Source organism: Clarias gariepinus, chromosome 17 (genome assembly GCF_024256425.1).
Source record: "Clarias gariepinus isolate MV-2021 ecotype Netherlands chromosome 17, CGAR_prim_01v2, whole genome shotgun sequence".
In the NCBI taxonomy this organism is placed as follows: Eukaryota; Metazoa; Chordata; class Actinopteri; order Siluriformes; family Clariidae; genus Clarias; species Clarias gariepinus.
Genome location: NC_071116.1, coordinates 15,411,143 through 15,429,693, shown reverse-complemented (window position 1 = coordinate 15,429,693; position 18,551 = coordinate 15,411,143). Strand labels below are relative to the sequence as shown.

The window sequence follows — 18,551 nt, the reverse complement described above, 5'->3', positions numbered from 1 at the left end:
TACAAACAGGGAGCGAGACCCAAAGGCACTCGAGTCATCAAATTGTCTCGAGTATCTCATATATGGCTGTGACTTGCAAACACTGATATTTTGCCACCTCGCATTCATCTCAAGAACAGATTTAAAGCAATAATGCATGTAGGTGAGGAATACCCAAATGTGATTGAATATGGATCAGATCAGCCAGCGGCTAACGCCGCTACCAACAGATGCAAACTCAGAGTGGAACCTAGGTCAAGACTCTGATAATCAGGAATTTCACTATCAGAAACATCAGTACCAGGTCAACACCTCATGCAACCGTCTCTGATATTAACAGGGAACTTCGGAACATTCTGACAAAGCACAAGACTGCAAATCTAATCATCATCCTTGTGGGGAAGAAGAACATTTGGAAAGAGCAATCGGAATTCCTCAAGAAGGATTTCAGTGAACTCTAAAAAACCACTCCTAGCAGGGGGAACTAGCATGTTCTCATGGTTGCTTGGGCTGAACACATGGCTACAAAGAACCTGCAGTTCAAAAGAGTCAACTTGATCGACAACTTCAATCTTTTCTGGGGCCATAAACAACTGTTTAAACTGGATGGTCTCCACCCAAACAAACTTGGTGGAAGGGTGCTAAAGGAAAATATGTATTCTCTCCCTCCATCATCCTTCAGCAGAATGTACCAAAAGTGCCAAGAATGTGCTAAGTGTTTTAAACACTTTTGACCTAAATCAGCTTGTGCACGGACCCACACACAATCGTGGACACACTTTAGATTTCTCAGTAAGGGTCTAAACATCTCATCCATTCTTATTAAGGACGTAGCTCTATCTGATCACTTCTGTATTTTTTTTGATATATTGTTCTCTGTTACCACTGAATCCAGATCTGTCTCTGTCAGAAAGAGATGCATTAATGAGAATACAGGTGCACTATTTATAAAGGCTATATCTTTAACACCAAGCATTTCTGCAGACTCTGTTGATCTTCTCCTTGATTCCTTAAACTCAAAAGTTAAGAATGTAATTGATAATATTGCCGTTAAAGATCCAAAAGATGGGCAGATAGAAATCACCATGGAGAAAATCACCAGCAGTTCAGAGTACTGTATGAAAAGACAATGCCGAAAAGTTGAGTGGATGCGGCGGTAGACGAAACTTGATATTTATTATAGCATCTATAAAGACAGCCTTCTTGCTTTCAATGTAAAACTAGCCAGCGCTAGACAGACCTTTTTCTCAAACATTACAGTAACTTAAACACACACACTCTTTTTGCTACGGTTGAGAGACTAACAAACCCACTGAGAAAAATCAGTAATATTAGAAGGGCTCTTAATACATCAAGTTATGCAGTGGTCAGAAAAATCTGGCTTCCGAACGCATCATAGTACAGAGACAGCGCTCAAAGATAATAAATGACATCTGTTTAAATTCTGATTCTGGCAAAATATCAGTGCTGGTACTGCTAGATCTTAATGCTGCGTTTGACACTGTCGATCATAACATACTAATAGAAGGACTGAAAAAATTTGGTCGGGCCTTCTGGGATGGTACTAAAATGGTTCAGGTCATACTTAGATGGAAGAGGTTATTATGTGAGTATAGGAGAGCATAAGTGGACATCCATGGCATGTGGAGTCCCACAAGGCTTAATGCTTGCACCCCTCCTGTTTAACCTGTATTTGCTTCCACTAAGTCAGATGATGAGAAAGAACCACAGCTATGCTGATGATACCCAGATTTACCTAGCCTTATCTCAAAGTGACTACAGCTCCGTAGACTCCCTCTGCCAATCCATTAATGAAATTAACAGTTGGATGTGCCAAAAGGTTCTTCAGTTAAACAAGGAGAAAACTGAAGCTATTGCATTTGGAAACAAAGATGAAGCTCTGATGGTGATTGCATACCTTAACTCTACTGTAGGTGTCAAACAACTAAAAATAAAGTCAAGAATCTTGGGGTGATTATAGAGACAGACCTTAGTTTCAATAGTCATGTCAAAGCACTAACCAAATCAGCATACTATCATCTTAAACTTTAGAAAAATTAGTTGTTTGTTTCCAATCAAGACTTGGAGAAACTTGTCCATGCCTTTATCACCAGCATTGTGGATTATTTTATTGGTCTCCTCACCGGCCTTCCCAAGAAGACCATTAGACAGCTGCAGCAAATCTGAGCACATCACACCAGTCCTCAGGTTCTTATACTGGCTTCCTGTAACATTTAGGATAAATTGTAAAGTACTTTTACTAGTTTTTAAATCACTTAATGGCCTAGGACCTACAGTAAATACATTGCAGACATGCTCACTGAATATAAACCTAACAGACCACTCAGATCGTTAGGATTGAGTCAGTTAGAAATACCAAGCGTTCACACAAAACAAGGGGAGTCCGCTTTTAGTCATTATGCTGCCCGCAGTTGGAACCAGCTTCCAGAAGAAATCAGATGTTTAGCTGTACATTTATTGAATGAGCACTGTGCTACGTCCGAACTGGCTGCACTGTATTTTGTTTACCTTACATTTTTTAACAGTTTTATTTTTATTCTAAATCAAATTTTAAGTCGTTTTAAAAGCATAACTACAAATAGTTTTTATTTTAAATCAAATTTAAATATTTAAAAAATTTAAGTGCTATTATTTTCTATTTCTTTTCATGATTATTTTCTTCTTTTTTATGTAAAGCACTTTTAATTACCATTGTGTATGAAATGTGGTATACAAATAAACTTGCCTTGCCTATCATTGCACTGTACTAAGAGTTTTCTGTAAATGTCAACCAGTTTTTCTACCTTTATTTCATCCCAAGTCTCAGTTTGACTTGGACACCTTTTTGTACTTAGCATACACACTTTGTACTGACTTTTTTTTTTTTTTATTAAATGAACACTGACTACACTTAATTTTTTTTATATCACCTAGGAAATGCTAAATAGCTTGTTTGCAGTAACAAAAACAGGCATTTGGTTAAAGTGGCAAAAAGAAAGAATAAAAAAGAAAAGAAAAAAACATACTGTACATTAGTTTTCACAGGGTTTAACATTTATTTGGACTTTGAGTCAGCCATACTTTACTTTCCTCCATGCCCCGTAATCAACAAGAAATATATACAGTAAAGATATGCTAATAATATCATGGCATGGTAAGGGTGGTAACTCTACTCTCTGGTGATAATGAGTGACATGATTAGTGATTAAAAAAAACAAAACAAAAAAACTTGATATTCTTAAACAAATTCTGCATTGTCAAAAAAAATAAAAATAAACTAAGTGGCCTCTGGTTATCAGTGGGTGTTTTTCTATAAATTAGCATTAATACGCACATTAAAACATGCTGTCTACTAAGATGAAGCCACGTTACGGAAACAGCAAAAAGCAGAAAGTGTTAGATGGACAGACTAGTCATTTACGCATGTGCTCAAACGTCCCTCAATGCACCTGCCAACCCCTTCTGAACAGACAAGTAGTAACATAGCGCCCTCGTCCAGGTTTAAAAAAAGAGAGAGGAATAGAGAATACCTGATCAGTGATGGAAACGGATTTTTATTTGTCTGTTTCCTCCTAACATGCTCCATATGGCTTTTGGCCCATTGTAAAATATACAAAAAAAATAGGAAAGCACCAGGCTCTGCTGTACTGGCCTTGTGGATATGTGCACACGCAGGAAGGACAGCGAGATGAGCTGGATTAAGCTAAGCGAAAGAGAGGATGGTTAGATTTTAAGGGTCCCTTGTTGATGAAAGGGTGAAGGAGCTCATGCAGCTGGAAGTGGAATACAGAGAGAGAGGTGGGAGACAGTGCAAGGCAGACTCAAGTCTTCCTCACAACCCCGAAGACAGGACAGCACACACAGCTGCTTACGTGGGACACAGAACTGAGGGGGAAAAAATAGAAATCTGTTATAATATGGTAAAGCAATAAAAATCTTGTTACAGGTTTAAACATTCTTTTATTTCTACAGAGGTGAGATTACGTATCTAAAGTTTAAATGATGTTCACCTTTGAGTATGTAGTCAGTAAGGAGGGTGGGGACTTTCTCACTGTCCTCCTTCATGGCGAAAAGAACTGATAGAGAGGAAGGAGAAAAGCACAACATTGTCAGTAGTTATATACTTACATGACCAATATACTGCATACGCTACCTTGTATTATTTTTTTACATTGTATTGTGTACAGTATATTTGTTTCAACTTAAAATGATACTAAATGTAAAATATAACTATTTGCATATTAATCTTTATATTTTGTTATTAAATTATTTTGATTGGCTGGTTGTTGGTAAACAAATTTCTCTTTGATGAACATTTTCCTACCCACAATGCATTTAACTACTGTAGTGCCAGAAACATTTTTAGTGTTTAACTAACCTTTTAAACAGATCAATTTATGTATTAACTTTAACGTTAATATTACCATCAACTTCTACACTGGGCCACACCACGAGATGTTATAATGTTTATAGTAGCCCTAACGCAGGGCTTCTGAGGGGGTCAACGAAACAGGATGTTGAGAGAAACTAAAAATAAAAAAAGATATCCCCTCGGGGCCTATACCCTTACTGAGGATTTATGAAAGGGTTTGTGTGTGTGTGTGTGTGTGTGTGTGTGTGTACACTTTATAGCTTGCCTGAGCGCGCACGCTTAAAGGGTAGCGTGCCGCTCGCGCGCGCTCTCTCTCTCGCGCCGGCGTCTTAGGGAGACAGAGGCTGAGTCATTGCTTATATCTCTAGACTTTCTGCACGCTTTGTCTTCTCGCTTTTGCCCTGATACCTTACCGGTGCTACCTAAATGATCACACGAAGTGCGGCGGTATCAGGACCCTTAAATAAACACGCCTCCAGGTGCGGCGTATGCGGGCTGATTGCCTTACGGGGCGTTGCCTGGCAACCGCATGTACAGAGGCCACGCCTCTGTCTGTTAAGAACTCCGCAAAGTAGCAGCCTGCGGATCTACCCGTTCTGAACGGTGCAAAGTATTTTTCCGCGGCTCCGCCCCTCGTCGTTACAACATGACACTAAAAAAATGCAAAGCTGTATATTTTTATTTTACATGGTCACATTGGACCTGGAGCTTATCCCAAGAGACTTGGGGCACAAGGCAGAGTGCCAGTCCATCACAGGACACACTGACACGCTCATTCACACACACACACACACACACACACTATGGGATTTTGGGGGAAACCAATTAACCTAATCGACATGTCTTTGGACTGTTGGAAAGAACATGCAAACATGCACACAGACCTGAGATGGGAATCAAACCTGGAACATAAAGGTGTGAGGTGAAAGTGCTAACCACTAAGCCACTGTGCTGCCCCTACTGTAGGTGGTAACAACACAACCAAAATGGCACTCCTTAACATCACTGTGATGCCACGGAAAGAACTACAATACATCCCAGAACCATGGGATTTAATTCAAAACATGTTTCAGGACAGAGCTTTTCCTTAAAAGCATAGTTTTATTAAAAGCACTTAACATGCTCATTAAGACCAAGTATGTCACCTTTACACATACTTTTTGTCAGCATTTGAAGTTCCTCAACAGTTGGAGCGGCTCCTTTCTTCTCATACGGGATCACCGTGTTTAAATACTGCATAAAGCAGATAAATACAAAGACTTAAAGAAACAATGCTAATGCTCTCATATCCATAAAATTAAATTGATAATGTTTGCAATGCATACATGATTGCACATTGCACTGTAATGCTTTCTCACCTGTCTGTCCATCCCTGAGTTTCCAAATGTCTGTCTGATTCCTGTCTGCAGGATGTTAGACAGCCCCTCCATACTGAATCTCTGCAAACAGTCAGACAAGAAACATGTCAATCATCTATAAATAATGTATATATAATTTTAGTGGCAATGCATATAATTTGCCTTTAGTAGCACATCCAACTTTGCGAGACTTGTCATTAAGTCATACTATAGCATTAGTCATCCAAAGTCGGGAAGCCCTGCTTTAGATTACAACCAGACTCTAAAAAAATCTCTTGCAACATTCATTAATATTTAAACAAGCAAAAGTAAGTTTATTGGATTTCATACAAAAGAAGTTATGAAAGAAAAGACCAAAACAAAACTGATTGCAATGCGAATTCTATGAGGAAAGTATGAGCTGTCTTCGAAGTGTGATACACAACCACAGCTATACCATGTTAGAAATTAGTTTACAGTAACAGCGCAGACTGTGTGAGCTGAAACATCTGTGTAAGCGCTCTCTGCTCTTCCTGTAAGTGCTAAGTGCAGTTCAAGTTAATGGATGCGAGTTCCATTACCCAGAGACATACAGACAGTGCACTCTGACTTCAGAAAGCACCTCAACTCATTTACTTTAAGTCACACGTACAAACAGTGCAATCAGTGTAGCAGTAAGTACATCGTTCACCTACTGTGTGGCAGACATGCTCAGGCTTATTGTATTTTACTAATCGTATTTAATACTAGGCCTATATTTGAACCACACACCTTTACTGGCATGCTACCAGTCTTCTCAGAGCGGCCGGGTCCGTGCAGGCTCATGGCCTTGTCCCTGCGGCGGCGCTTGCTGAGCTCCCGCTGCTCCTTCTGTCGGTTCTGTACCTCCATGAGGGCCGTGATGAAAGTATTCTTCACCTCTTTCTCAAACTCGAGCTCGTCTCTCCGTGCCAACTGAGTCACCAGTTCCTCTGAGAACTCCCTCACTGCTATCTCCACACGGCCCAGCAGCTCCTGAAGGTCTGAGCTCGGCATCAGCCTCAATCCTAAGAACAAAAAGTTGAAGATAAGACTTAGGTTAGGCATTAATACATGTTAATGCAGGATTTTGGATAATGGTTCTTTTGTGGTTCTTCACATTACCACAAGAGGACACCATTTCCTATAACGTGCAAACAAAGCGGATGCTGATGTCTGCTTTTAGTCATCAAGATCTGTTGTGAATTCTGAGTGATTGAATTACACTGGGTTTACAAAAAACCCAGATTAAAACATGTTTTTAGCTATTGGAGTACACAGTACATATGCGACTAATGTTGCGCTACACACAGATAAAGACAGGGATATTGTTTTGCTCTTATTGTTACTTAGATTTAAATTGAATTTTTTTTGCAAATATTACATTTTGTCAAATGTTAACATCAGTAATTTTAGTAACTAACTACAGTGAAAATAGCTTAAATGAGTTAAAACACTCAATATAAATTAAGGTGTGATTTAGCACAGCTCTTATATCAGAGATTTTGAGAAAAGGTTGACCTTCATAGGAGCAGTTGTTGTTGTTGGTAGCCTGAGACAGCATGCGGATCTCCTCCAGGAGAGAGGGGTTAGCCTTAGGGGATGAGATTCCGCTTTCCTCCTCTTCCTCTTCCTCTGTCTCACCTGGATCAGGAGAGTTCTCCATCATCTCAACAATCTCCTCTATCACCTAGAATTAGTGGTTAGAGCAAACAACACCACTATTAAAAAAAACAACAACAATATTATGCTGAAACATGCAAACATTAAATGCAAGTCATTAAGTAATGAATAAAACACAGGGAGGCGTTCTGGAATCAGCAAATGTGTAACAAAGGGGCGGTGTGATATGACCAGACACAAATCACTAAGCAATCTGAAGATATAATTTCCCTATGAAAACTCTTATTCCTTTAATATCACAGCAATTTTCCAATAAATTATGATGCAATACCATTTACCATTTCATTTTGTAGAACATTAATGAGAAATGTTAGGTCCTGATATTGCTGATATTATAACAGCTAGAAACAGGACCTTTCACATTTCCTTACATATTAAATAGACATTTTCATGCAGTAAGCTTATGTAAATTGTTAGACATATTAAATGTATTTATTTATTTATTTATGGGACTTATATTATGTAGCTCATACAAGTTCTTGTTTTTATTACACTGTAAATGCTTATTATAAGAACACTAATGTATTCAAATGACTGTATTCATATTAAACTGATATTTGAATTTAACTTATTAAAGCAAATGAGTCGATACCTTTAGACTAATCAGATTTAAGAATTAAACAGGTATTTTTGGTATAAAAACAATTGTACATATTTCAAAGTGTTAATTAGGATGCATGTAAGATTATTTAGCTTAACAAAAAATTAAGACACAAATGTATAAACTACATAAAGGTATGATGAGGTTAACTCCTTTATTTATTTCCTGATTCATTTTCTATACGTTGCTCTTTTCTTGCTAATTCCTTTACAATATCCAAAACAGAGCACACTATATACAGAATAAAGCACACTATTAAGCTTAAGGTACTGCTGTTAATCTTAACCATCTCCACTGGTGATACTAATCTGAAATAAAGTTATGACGTATACTCATGAGTGACATCATCAACTGCAAACGCAGTGTGTGTAAATCAAGCCGTTCCATCGTGAGTGCATCACCGGGGAGTGTTTAGCGGCTGGTTGAGGAGTCAAGAGGGTCTCACCTGGTCAGCTGTGATGAGAGGTTCTTCACTCAGACAGTTTCCATTTTCATTCTTCTCATTCATCTCCTCCTCCTCTTTTTCGTGTATCTATAAAAAGTAGGTTAGGAACACGGTTGTTATGACAACGCTCGGCTCAAGTCTGCTACTATTAACGTCATCCTGACACAAGACAAATGGCAGAGTGGAAGGGCAAATGACTCTACATTATTCCCTTATTATGTTATCTAATATGTTGAGTGCCGCTGAATATTTTCGCCACAACCTAGCTGTACATTTGATGAATGGTGTCTAATGGAAGGTCTTTTTGAAATCTGCTGAATTGTTATATACATACAGCTTTTTAAGTGCTTAATGTCTGACAGATAAAGTCTAAATAACCACTCATCTACACCTTTTTAAGCTTTTAATGATTCGATATTGTCTGGCAATTGTCAAGAATTAAAAACGACAATTTGTTGGAGTCTGGAAAAAAAATAAAACAGAAGTCAAACCTAAAAGGATAAAACACAATCAAGCTGTCATTTTTCTAGAAATCACATGTCTGGGCTGATGCAAGGCTCCAAGCACTTAAAGTGATTTTGCTGCGTGTTATTATCTGTCTGAACGGTATGAGCCTGGTGTGGAGGAAAGGGATGAGACTTTGTTTCAAAGGATAGATAAAAGGAGACAGAAGAAGCACTCTTTCCTTAGGGACATCTTTTGAATACAAATAAGGGCTAATAATCTCAGAGATAGTATTTCAGTATAGAGAAATATTTGAAAATTTTTAAAGTTAGACAAATATATGACATTATTGGACATAAGATGTTTCTCCATTTACGGTTAATCAAATATTTGTTCGAAGAACTGACCAAAGCTTGCTTGCTTACTTCATCATCTGAAAGGTTGCCATTCAGTGTCTCTGAATTCGGGCCATCCCAGCTGGACACAGAGGACGGCAGATAGTTATCAGTCAGAGCGTCCCATACACTACAAAGACAAACAGTCACAATGATAAACACAAACTTTACACACACACACACAGAACAGAGACCACATATGCAATATTCGACCTAGTAAAAGAGATATTTGGCAACCCTCAGTCGTCGGCGGTCGTTATGTTATGAATGTGTTTTGTGGCCTTATTTCATTGACAAATTTTTTTTTGTTGTTTTTGATAACAATGCATAACTATCATTTTCTCCAAAATAAAAACTTGCTCATACAGTGGTGTTCAAAATAATAGCAGTGTGTTGAATAAAGTGAGTAAAGCTCCATATCTATATGATAACTTTTAATTTAAATCACACAAATGAATTGGACACCCTGCACATTCTATTCTGAATCACAACATGAAAAAAAATTTGCTAAATATATTATTAGTTTAATGTAAGTGAAGGAAAACAAATATTAGTCTGTTAAAAAAAAATAGCAGTGTGGAGTTCAATTAGAGAGGTAAATTAAAAACAGGTAAGTAAAAAACAGGTGTAAAACAAGTTCCCCAGGATTATATTTAAGAATAAATGCAGAAAAGGTTGTCCTGTGCAGTTCCCTCTGAAAATCAGAGTAAAATTGGTTGTCCAGACATTGTTCAGAAGAACAGCGTACTTTGATTCAAAAGTTGATTTGAGATGGAAAAACAAACATAAAGAAGTGCAGAAAATGATAGGCTGCTCTGCTAAAATGCTAAAATGCTTTGCTAAAATGATACCAAATCATTTTTAAGCTTTAAAATGGAGACCAAAACCAGAAAGACGTGGAAGAAAACAGAAAACTACCATTCGAATGGATCAAAGAATAACAAAAATTGACTCGAACATTTAAAGTTACCTGTGAGTACTGATACTATTAGAAGACAGCTATGTAAAGTCAAGTCCTCGCAAAGTCCCATTGTTGGAAAAAAGACGTGCTGAAGAGGTTACAGTTCACCAAAAAACACATTGACTGACCTAAAGAGAAATGGTGCAATATTTTGTGGACTGATAAAAGCAAGATTGTACTTTTTGGGTCTAGACCCCCAAACACTGAATTCAAGCCACAGTGAACTGTAAAGACAGTGAAGCATGGAGGCACAAGCATCATGATATGGGGATGCTTCTCGTACTACGGTCTTGGTCTTATTTATCAGATTTTAGGGATTATGGATCAATTGAAGTACATCAGAATATTTAAAGAGGTCATCTTGCCTTATGCCGAAGAGGAAATGCCCTTGAAATGGGTGTTACAACAAGTGACCCCCAAACATACCAGTAAGTGAGCAGCATCTTGGTTCCAGACCAACAAGATTAACGTTATGGAGTGGCCAGCCCAATCCCCAGACCCTAATCCAATAGAAAACTTGTGGCCTGACATTAAAAATGCTGTTTCTGTGGCAAAAACAAGAAATGCAGAGGAATTGTGGCGTGTAATAAATATTAGTTTAAAGATGCACAAGAAAGATTAAACTTCAAGCATTTTTGTTTAAATGGTAAATTCATCACTTTATAAAGATGAATGATGACAGCTATTTTTTTTAACAGACTAATATATAAATATATATATATATTTTTTTTTCCCACTTTCTTTAAACTAATAATACATTTAGCACCTTTTTTTCGTGTTGTGATTCAGAATAGAATGTGCAGGGTGTCCAATACATTTACGTGATTTAAATGAAAAGTTATTATATGGATATGGAGCGTTACTCACTTTTTCAACACACTATTATTTTGAACACAACTGTACTTGCTGTTCATATTTTATGGTATCCCAGCTTGTGCTAGTTAGTAATTAGACTTTAGCCATTTACAATACATGTTTAGTCCTATATATAAATAAAAAATAGTCCTTTTTTAGGATTCCCAAAACCCCCACTGAACCCTAAGGATTAACGATAAGAAACAAAATGCTATTTTTTCAGTCAAACAGACTGTATGAGAAATGTTTCTATAAGCATCCATAACATATCAATACTGCAGACCAATCAATCTAAGAACAAGCCCTCATTCACATTCAACACTCATTCAACAGAAAACCCCTTACAAAGGCCACTGGGACACAACAGGGACAAACTGGTACTGGTACTCATCTACTGTCTGCCCACAGCATCTGAGAGCAGCTGACCAAACAAATCTTCACTTTCTACACAACACTGTGTTAATGGGCCCAAAAAACAACAACATTCTGAATACTAGTTGCAGAGCATTATTTTATAAATTTAACACATGCCATAGCCATATGTGTTTTGAAATCATAATGTAGAATATATTCATGCAAACACCGAATGGCTATTTGAAATATTTCACATTCTATCTCAGGGTGACATTATTCAATTACAAAAATCAGTAACATTTTACAGAAGTATCTATTTATATTAATCGAGATTAACTTTCCAATTATCCACAAATGCTTCATTACCAGTTTATACACAAGCACCTTATCTTCAGCTTTATAATTATTATGAAGCTTAAGCTAGTTAATGTCACTTCCTTTGATGTTAGCACTAGATTATTTAGTTGGCTCTTTATTAGATAATGTTTCTCCCAGTGTGACAGTGGTCATTTTCCTTTTTCCTACAGCTGAGCATGCAATGCTAAAATGACCTGGGAAATAAGAAGCAAATAAGACTGTTGTAATACACCGGTGTTTTTTACCGACAGTCAAATAGAACGGGGGGGTAGCAAATGCGTTTTTCAGTCATGTTCATAGATGTAACTAATACAATAAAAGAAAGAGAGAGAGAGAGAGAGAGAGTGTGTGTGGTAATAGCCTACTCTGCTCCACTGAGTACTGACTGGCCAGATACGCCCATAGATGTACATTAGTGAGCTTGTTCGTCCTGACATAAATCAAACCATTAAAAATGCTATTGCTGGACTGTTTTAGGTCAGTTATCTTAAATGATTTGTCCGCTCAAATTTACGTCCTTATTTGATGCATATTAAATGTGCAGATTTGGTGCATATTAAATGTGCAGAACATCACAACTGTTGTACAGTATATGTAATGTCTTCTCATGGTTGAACTAAAAACTTAAATTAAACAGAATATATATTATATTTTTATATACATATATTTTAGATATATAATATATATTATTTATAATTATATCTACAATTTAGGGGAAATATAGTATATATAAAATAGTATAAGAAAGGATTGCTGATCAAGGATCTGAAAGAAGTATAATGATATATATATATATATATATATATAGTGTGTGTATACAGTATATGTGTATATGTACTGTATATGTGTGTGTTTATATGTACTGTATATGTGTGTGTTTATATAACAATGTTTTAAATTTCGCAACTTTATTCCTGACCTATTTGGTGTGTTCTTAGGACTTCATGATGCTTTTTGTTCACTAATGTTCTCTAACAAACCTCTGAGGGCTTCACAAAACAGCTGTATATTTTTATAGACACAGGTGGGCTCTATTACCTAATCAGGTGACTACTGAAGGCAGTTGGATATTAGTTAGGGTTATCAGAGCAAAGGGGCTGTACTGTATACTAATGCATGCCACAATTTTCAGATTCTTGTTTGTAATAAATTCTTTTGAAATTTATCGATCATTTTCCTTCCACTTCACAATTTTGTGCCACTTTGTGTTGGTCTATTTCATTAAATCCCAATAAAATACATTTATGGTTGTAACATGACAATGTGGAAAAGTTCAAGGGGTATAAATACTTTTGCAAGGCATTGTGTGTGTATATATACTGTATATGTATGTATGTATGTATGTATGTGTATGTGTGTGTTTCTTGAACAAACAACTACACTATGAACAAAGCAGTGACCGCTGCATGCAGGAAAGGACCGAGTGTGCAGTTATAGAGGAAATAGATTGTTGTGTCTGTGTGTAGGTGGGAAGAGGTGTGGTGCCTATGTTAATTTCCTACACTGTGTCTGATTCTCCAGTTTAGTGGCTCGAAGGCACTGTGTTGTTTTAAAGACAGCTCTATTCTAGATGGAGGGCATGTTTGTGCTGAATTCTGTAAACAGGCACAGATTTGCCTGTGACTGATTTAGGCCAAAAACAAGAACCACAGGGAAGAACGTCACAGCAGGAGCCTCTGAGTAAAACTGCTACATGCAGGCCAAAAACTGACTCAGAACTCAATAAGCCTTCAAACAAGCCTTCTGTGCTTAACAACTGCAATTCCGAGTGACACGAGCATATGGTCGAAGCTCTGAGAAGTCTGTGAACTAGGAGGATGAGATTACTGAGAGGTAACACTACTAACTATCAATCTTTTGGGCTAAATAGAGAAACAAGATGTTGTACAGTAAGCATCTCTGTTAATACAGTGCTTGGTAGGAATGCTGTACTAGGAAAAAATAAGAGGTGATTTATCATTTAATAGACTTTTCTTTTTCTGCTGACAAAGTGTAATTCAAAAAACGACCAACGTCTCAGTTCTCATTGCATTGACACAAATTTAAACTTCGCCTCTGTGCGTTTGGATCAAATAACACATTCAAAAGCATATCTACACCGATGTGATATATTTAGTGTTTTATATTCCAAACACTGAGACCTAGCAAAATAAAGAGCAGCATGATAACAACCTGGTGGTAAAAACTGGACTAGACAAACAAAACCTCTGATGTGTAAAAAAGAAAAAATGTTCAGTTAAATTTCAGGACTGTAGACACATAAAAATATACACACAGGTGATGGATTGCACCTTGTTTAACAGAGACATGGACATCACTCATGAGCTCATACTCACTACTGTAGTTGTTGAAACTGGCTAATATAAATGTAATATTAACTACAAATTATTACATACAGTTTATGAAACATATCTACTGTAATGCTATGGATATATACATAAAAATATACATATACATAAAAAAACAACTTCCTGATTAAGTATTATCACTATAACAAAGTAACATCTTTTATGAACAAGTCACCGCATACATAATTCTAAATTAAAGAGTGAAAAAAAAACACTCACTCTTCATCCTGCAGTCGCTCCTCATCCTCCTCAGCATGAGACTGATCGCGTACCGGAGCCAGTCCTTCTGTCTTGGTGTTGTAGTTGTGGAAGCACACGTTCAGCTTCTCGTCAAACTCGTTCACCAGGTCCTCCATGGACTTAAAACTCATCATCTCTGAGAAGTTCTCCAGCTCAGAGAAGTCCTCCCGGCACAACGGCGCAAGAGGAATGGTCCCGTAAGCTCGGTGCGGTGCCAGCTCCGGTTCCAGTTCCTCTTGCATCTTGCATGGCCGGAGATCCTCGAACTCCTCATCGAGACAGACAAGTGGAGCCTCCATACTTCTGCCCACACTCACACGGCCACTTAAAGATCTGTTCCTAGACGGGCCTGGCCAGGCAAAACACAGAGCTTATTTTTTTCCACCACAAAAAAAAAAAAAAGTTCAACATTTCCATTGAGGTTTCTGTTAGGAAGCACTTAAAGACGTGGGACAAATTTAGTGCTCAAAGGAAAGTGCAAATGTACAGTAACACATTATTTATGCATAAATTCTAATTGCTTCTATTATCTATAGATCATAAGAATAAGTTTTCAGTATCAATTTTATGTTTGCTATCCTAGGACTAGGCTTAGGCTGTGTCTTGAAATATGGCCGTCTAGGTTACAAGAACGCCTTATCAGCTTCCCACATACAACTAACGATACTAAGGAGATAACATCACAAAGAGATTCACATAACTCAATAGTTATTTGCAGTTATTGTCAGTTTGTCAGCATAAGCACTTTTTTATGTCTATTCAACAATAATGTTATTTTGTAAATGTGTGAACATGTGGAAACACAGGGACAGGTGCATTTCACCCTGTTAGCACCGAAAATTATGAACAATATTTGACCACGTGTGGGAGAAGAACTGTTTACGGAAATGAGAAATTTTACATGTGAGAATAAAACAGATATTGTTTATATATCTGTTTTATATTATGATATATTGTGTAAAAAATTGTGTGAAAGAAAAAAAAATTATAAAGTTGCAGATATAGTTTTTACATACAAGTTATACAGGGTGGGCCACGGATAAGTAGCCCGAATTCAATAACGGTGTATTAGAGGTGATCTACTTTTCTGTGGCCCACCCTGTTTAACCTTTATGTAAAAACTACATCTGTGACTTTGTAATTTCATTTGTGTTGCTAATAACTTGCAGGATTCCACAGATCAGATTTTATTCTAAAATGAAAAATTAAATTCATACCTTGGTTAGTTTATCTGAACTACAGTGGAAACCCTGTGATGAACTCGGGGACTCAGGGACACACACCATTAGAAAGTAATTATGCAGAACGAAAGTGATGTTCTTTAAACAAAAGAAGACTCCTCAGTCTTACATACTGCATGCCCAATTAGATTTTTTTTAAGCATGTTTGTAACACCAGGCAACATAATAAACCATAAATATGGGCTAAAATACATTTGCATATCTTTAATATGGTATTCATAATCTCAAATTATAGAAATTTACATGTTACATTTGTGTAAATAAGAAACTCTTCAGTTTAAAAAAAATTGCAATAATTTCCCACAAATGTAACATGAAATGTATTTATTTCTATGGGATTTTTACATTAAAAGCTACAGATTTGTATTATTTTTGTGAGCTGTAATTAAATTTGTGGGTGTTAAACAATGTTCTTTCAAAAAGTTGCACCTCTTTGCACAATGAACATTTAATAATTATGCATTATCCATATTAGAGCACTTTACTTTGCCAGATAAACCCTATAAAGACTTCCCAGAATAACGATTGATGTGGTCTGCAATACGTCACTTAGGTTAATTACTAATTGTTAAGGAAACAGTAGGTACATTCCCAGATAACAGCTTTTTATATATCTAAACATCTTGAACACCCTCAATGTAGACAAATACAAAATACAATTATATTTTTTTACAGAATATTTTTAGATAAACATATATATATATATATATATATATATATATATATATATATATATATATATATATATTTGGGAAAAAATATCTGCTAATAGAATAAAACAATTTTAAACAGAAAATGTGACAGATTGTACAAAACGTACAAAAAAAAAGATGTTTCAAATGATTTTTTCCCCAATGACTCATCTCTTTTACTCTAATTCATAACCAAATATCTTTTGTTTATAAATATCATATCAGTATACATGAACAGCCGAAGAAACAAAAATAGGTTTTAATATATTGTGCCTATGCATTTTCTTTTTTAGGAATTACTCAGAAGGTTTTGACCTTCAAATCTACTCAAGTGTACACTCCTCTGGGATATGTCTCGTTCCATTTCCATGCCTAAAGCCATAACACAGCAATGTCACTTTAAAATGAAAGTCATTGATTAGAAGTAGAGGTTGCGGTGACAGGGTGACGAGCAGCTGACCCTGATTCACTCGGCCAGAGAGAGGAAATTGTGTAATAGTAATTACAATGTTAAAAACAAAGAGCAAATGTTATGAAATACAAAATGGGGGGAAAAAAATCAAATTAACACATTTGTCTCTGATTAAAAATAAAAACATGATCTATTTTATTCAATTACCTATTCATTTTATTACACAATCTTGTAATTCTTTCTAATAAATATATTATTACTATGTTATTACAAATATAAATTTGTAAATACAGTGTTTAAATTCTTGATCCTTTCATACACCTGCCTTGTACAGGAAGAACATAATAGGCCACGAGACTCAAGCAGAGAAAAAATATGGCGGCACAAGACAACTAAAAAATGACTAAAACCAACCAACCAAATTAATCAAAACACCATGCTTAAAATAATAAACAAAATTACAACATGCCATAAATCCTAGCTAAAATATTGTAAATACATAAACCCTATGCTGTAGACTGAATGCTGGACATATCAAAGAAAATATGTGCATTAATATAAAGGACTCTAAACATGACACTAAAAGGAAGCTGGTTAAAAAGAGGAAGGATACAAACAGACAGTGATGAAAGGATGGATGAAGATCAATGCTACATGCTCCCTAGAGAGGGAGATGGTGGGAAAACAATGGGGACGAGAGAGTATTTACCTGCAGTCGAATCCTCGTTGTTGTGTAGCAGGCTGGAGACTGGTGAAAGCCCCTCCTAGTCCGAGCTGGTCAGAACCACACTAGCGTCAGCAAATCCCCTGCATGATGAGCAATGGTGGACACTTTCATTTCTGTCTCTCAGACCAAGAGAAAACAACTCTCACAATGGCTGTGCTGTCTCTTTCTCTCTCTCTCTCTCTCTCTCTCACTCCACTGTTGTTCAGTGTATGCTAGCAGAAGCCCAGGCTCTCGTCTCCTGATCAGTAAGCAGCAGTAAGCCTTATTCTCCTCACCGAGCCTGCGCATTGCCACGGCAACCGACATCCCATCATTTTCCCTCCTTCACCCCTCCTCAATCTGCTGCTCTCCTCATCCACCTCATTCGCTTACTCTGTCCACGCCTCCACCCTTCCTCCCCCTTTCCGTCTTATCTCTTTTTATCCCAGGCAGAAAGGCCTCTATATTCATGAAAGAGGAATGAGGGAGAGGAGGGAGAGATGCTGCAGGGCTTCATTCACACCTTCCTCTCTTTTGTCACCTGCCATGTGGCAGGGGGATGACAGAAGCCTTCTTTTTTTCTGCCTCTTCACTATTCTCAGCATCACTTACAGGCTCAGATTTACAATACAGGAATGTAACACTTGTACATAAGGGCCATACAAGCGGACATTTTTGACTTAACTCTAACAACAGACATAAGAGAATAAACAACATTAACATGTTTTTTAAAAATGCATTTGAAATTTTACCAGACAAAAAAAAAACCACAATCTGTACAATTTATTATAGAGCCGGATTAATCTCATTACAAAACAGTCACATTTATCTTCACAATTGAATCAAAAACAATGAGAATAATGCATGGGATTTAAACCTAAATGTTGTAAAGACATATTGTGTGTAATGAGGTCAAAACATGTTCATGTTAACCTACAAGCAAACTATAAATAGAGTCATAAACCTTCATGTGCATAGCTGATCTCATGTGCTAATTTTAAGCAATGGTCCATAAAGAGTCCTCGTACATTCAGACACATCTAAACTCCTCCTCTTTTCTTCCAAAATTCATTTACACTCACATTAGTGCACACATGTCTGATGCTTTGCT

General features: G+C 36.8%; 1 protein-coding gene across 4 annotated transcripts; it reads right to left on the bottom strand.

The window, feature by feature from the left end:
• Nucleotides 1-3,147: 3,147 nt before the first annotated feature.
• On the bottom strand, nt 3,148-17,740 carry fez1 (fasciculation and elongation protein zeta 1 (zygin I)). Of its 4 annotated transcripts, none has more exons than XM_053475804.1 (10): nt 17,444-17,740; nt 14,369-14,738; nt 9,287-9,404; nt 8,436-8,522; nt 7,228-7,396; nt 6,460-6,734; nt 5,710-5,790; nt 5,509-5,584; nt 3,990-4,055; nt 3,148-3,864 (listed from the first exon to the last, which is right to left on the bottom strand). In XM_053475804.1, exons 2-10 carry the CDS (start codon nt 14,686-14,688, stop codon nt 3,848-3,850), a joined length of 1,209 nt encoding a protein of 402 aa, XP_053331779.1. In that variant the 5' UTR covers nt 14,689-14,738; nt 17,444-17,740; the 3' UTR covers nt 3,148-3,847. The 4 variants fall into 4 exon arrangements, with proteins under 4 accessions (XP_053331779.1, XP_053331780.1, XP_053331781.1 ...); XM_053475805.1 differs by having other exon boundaries at nt 9,305-9,404; XM_053475806.1 differs by having other exon boundaries at nt 9,287-9,356.
• Between the last annotated feature and the right edge of the window lie 811 nt (nt 17,741-18,551).

Excerpts from the sequence above, each read along its gene's own strand:
- fez1 (XM_053475804.1), bottom strand. The coding sequence starts at position 14,688 with ATGGAGGCTCCACTTGTCTGTCTCGATGAGGAGTTCGAGGATCTCCGG. Across the intron at positions 9,405-14,368 it reads GAGCGACTGCAGGATGAAGA|TGTATGGGACGCTCTGACTG; the intron begins GTGAGTGTTTTT and ends TTGTCTTTGTAG. Across the intron at positions 5,585-5,709 it reads ACTCAGGGATGGACAGACAG|TATTTAAACACGGTGATCCC; the intron begins GTGAGAAAGCAT and ends TGCTTTATGCAG.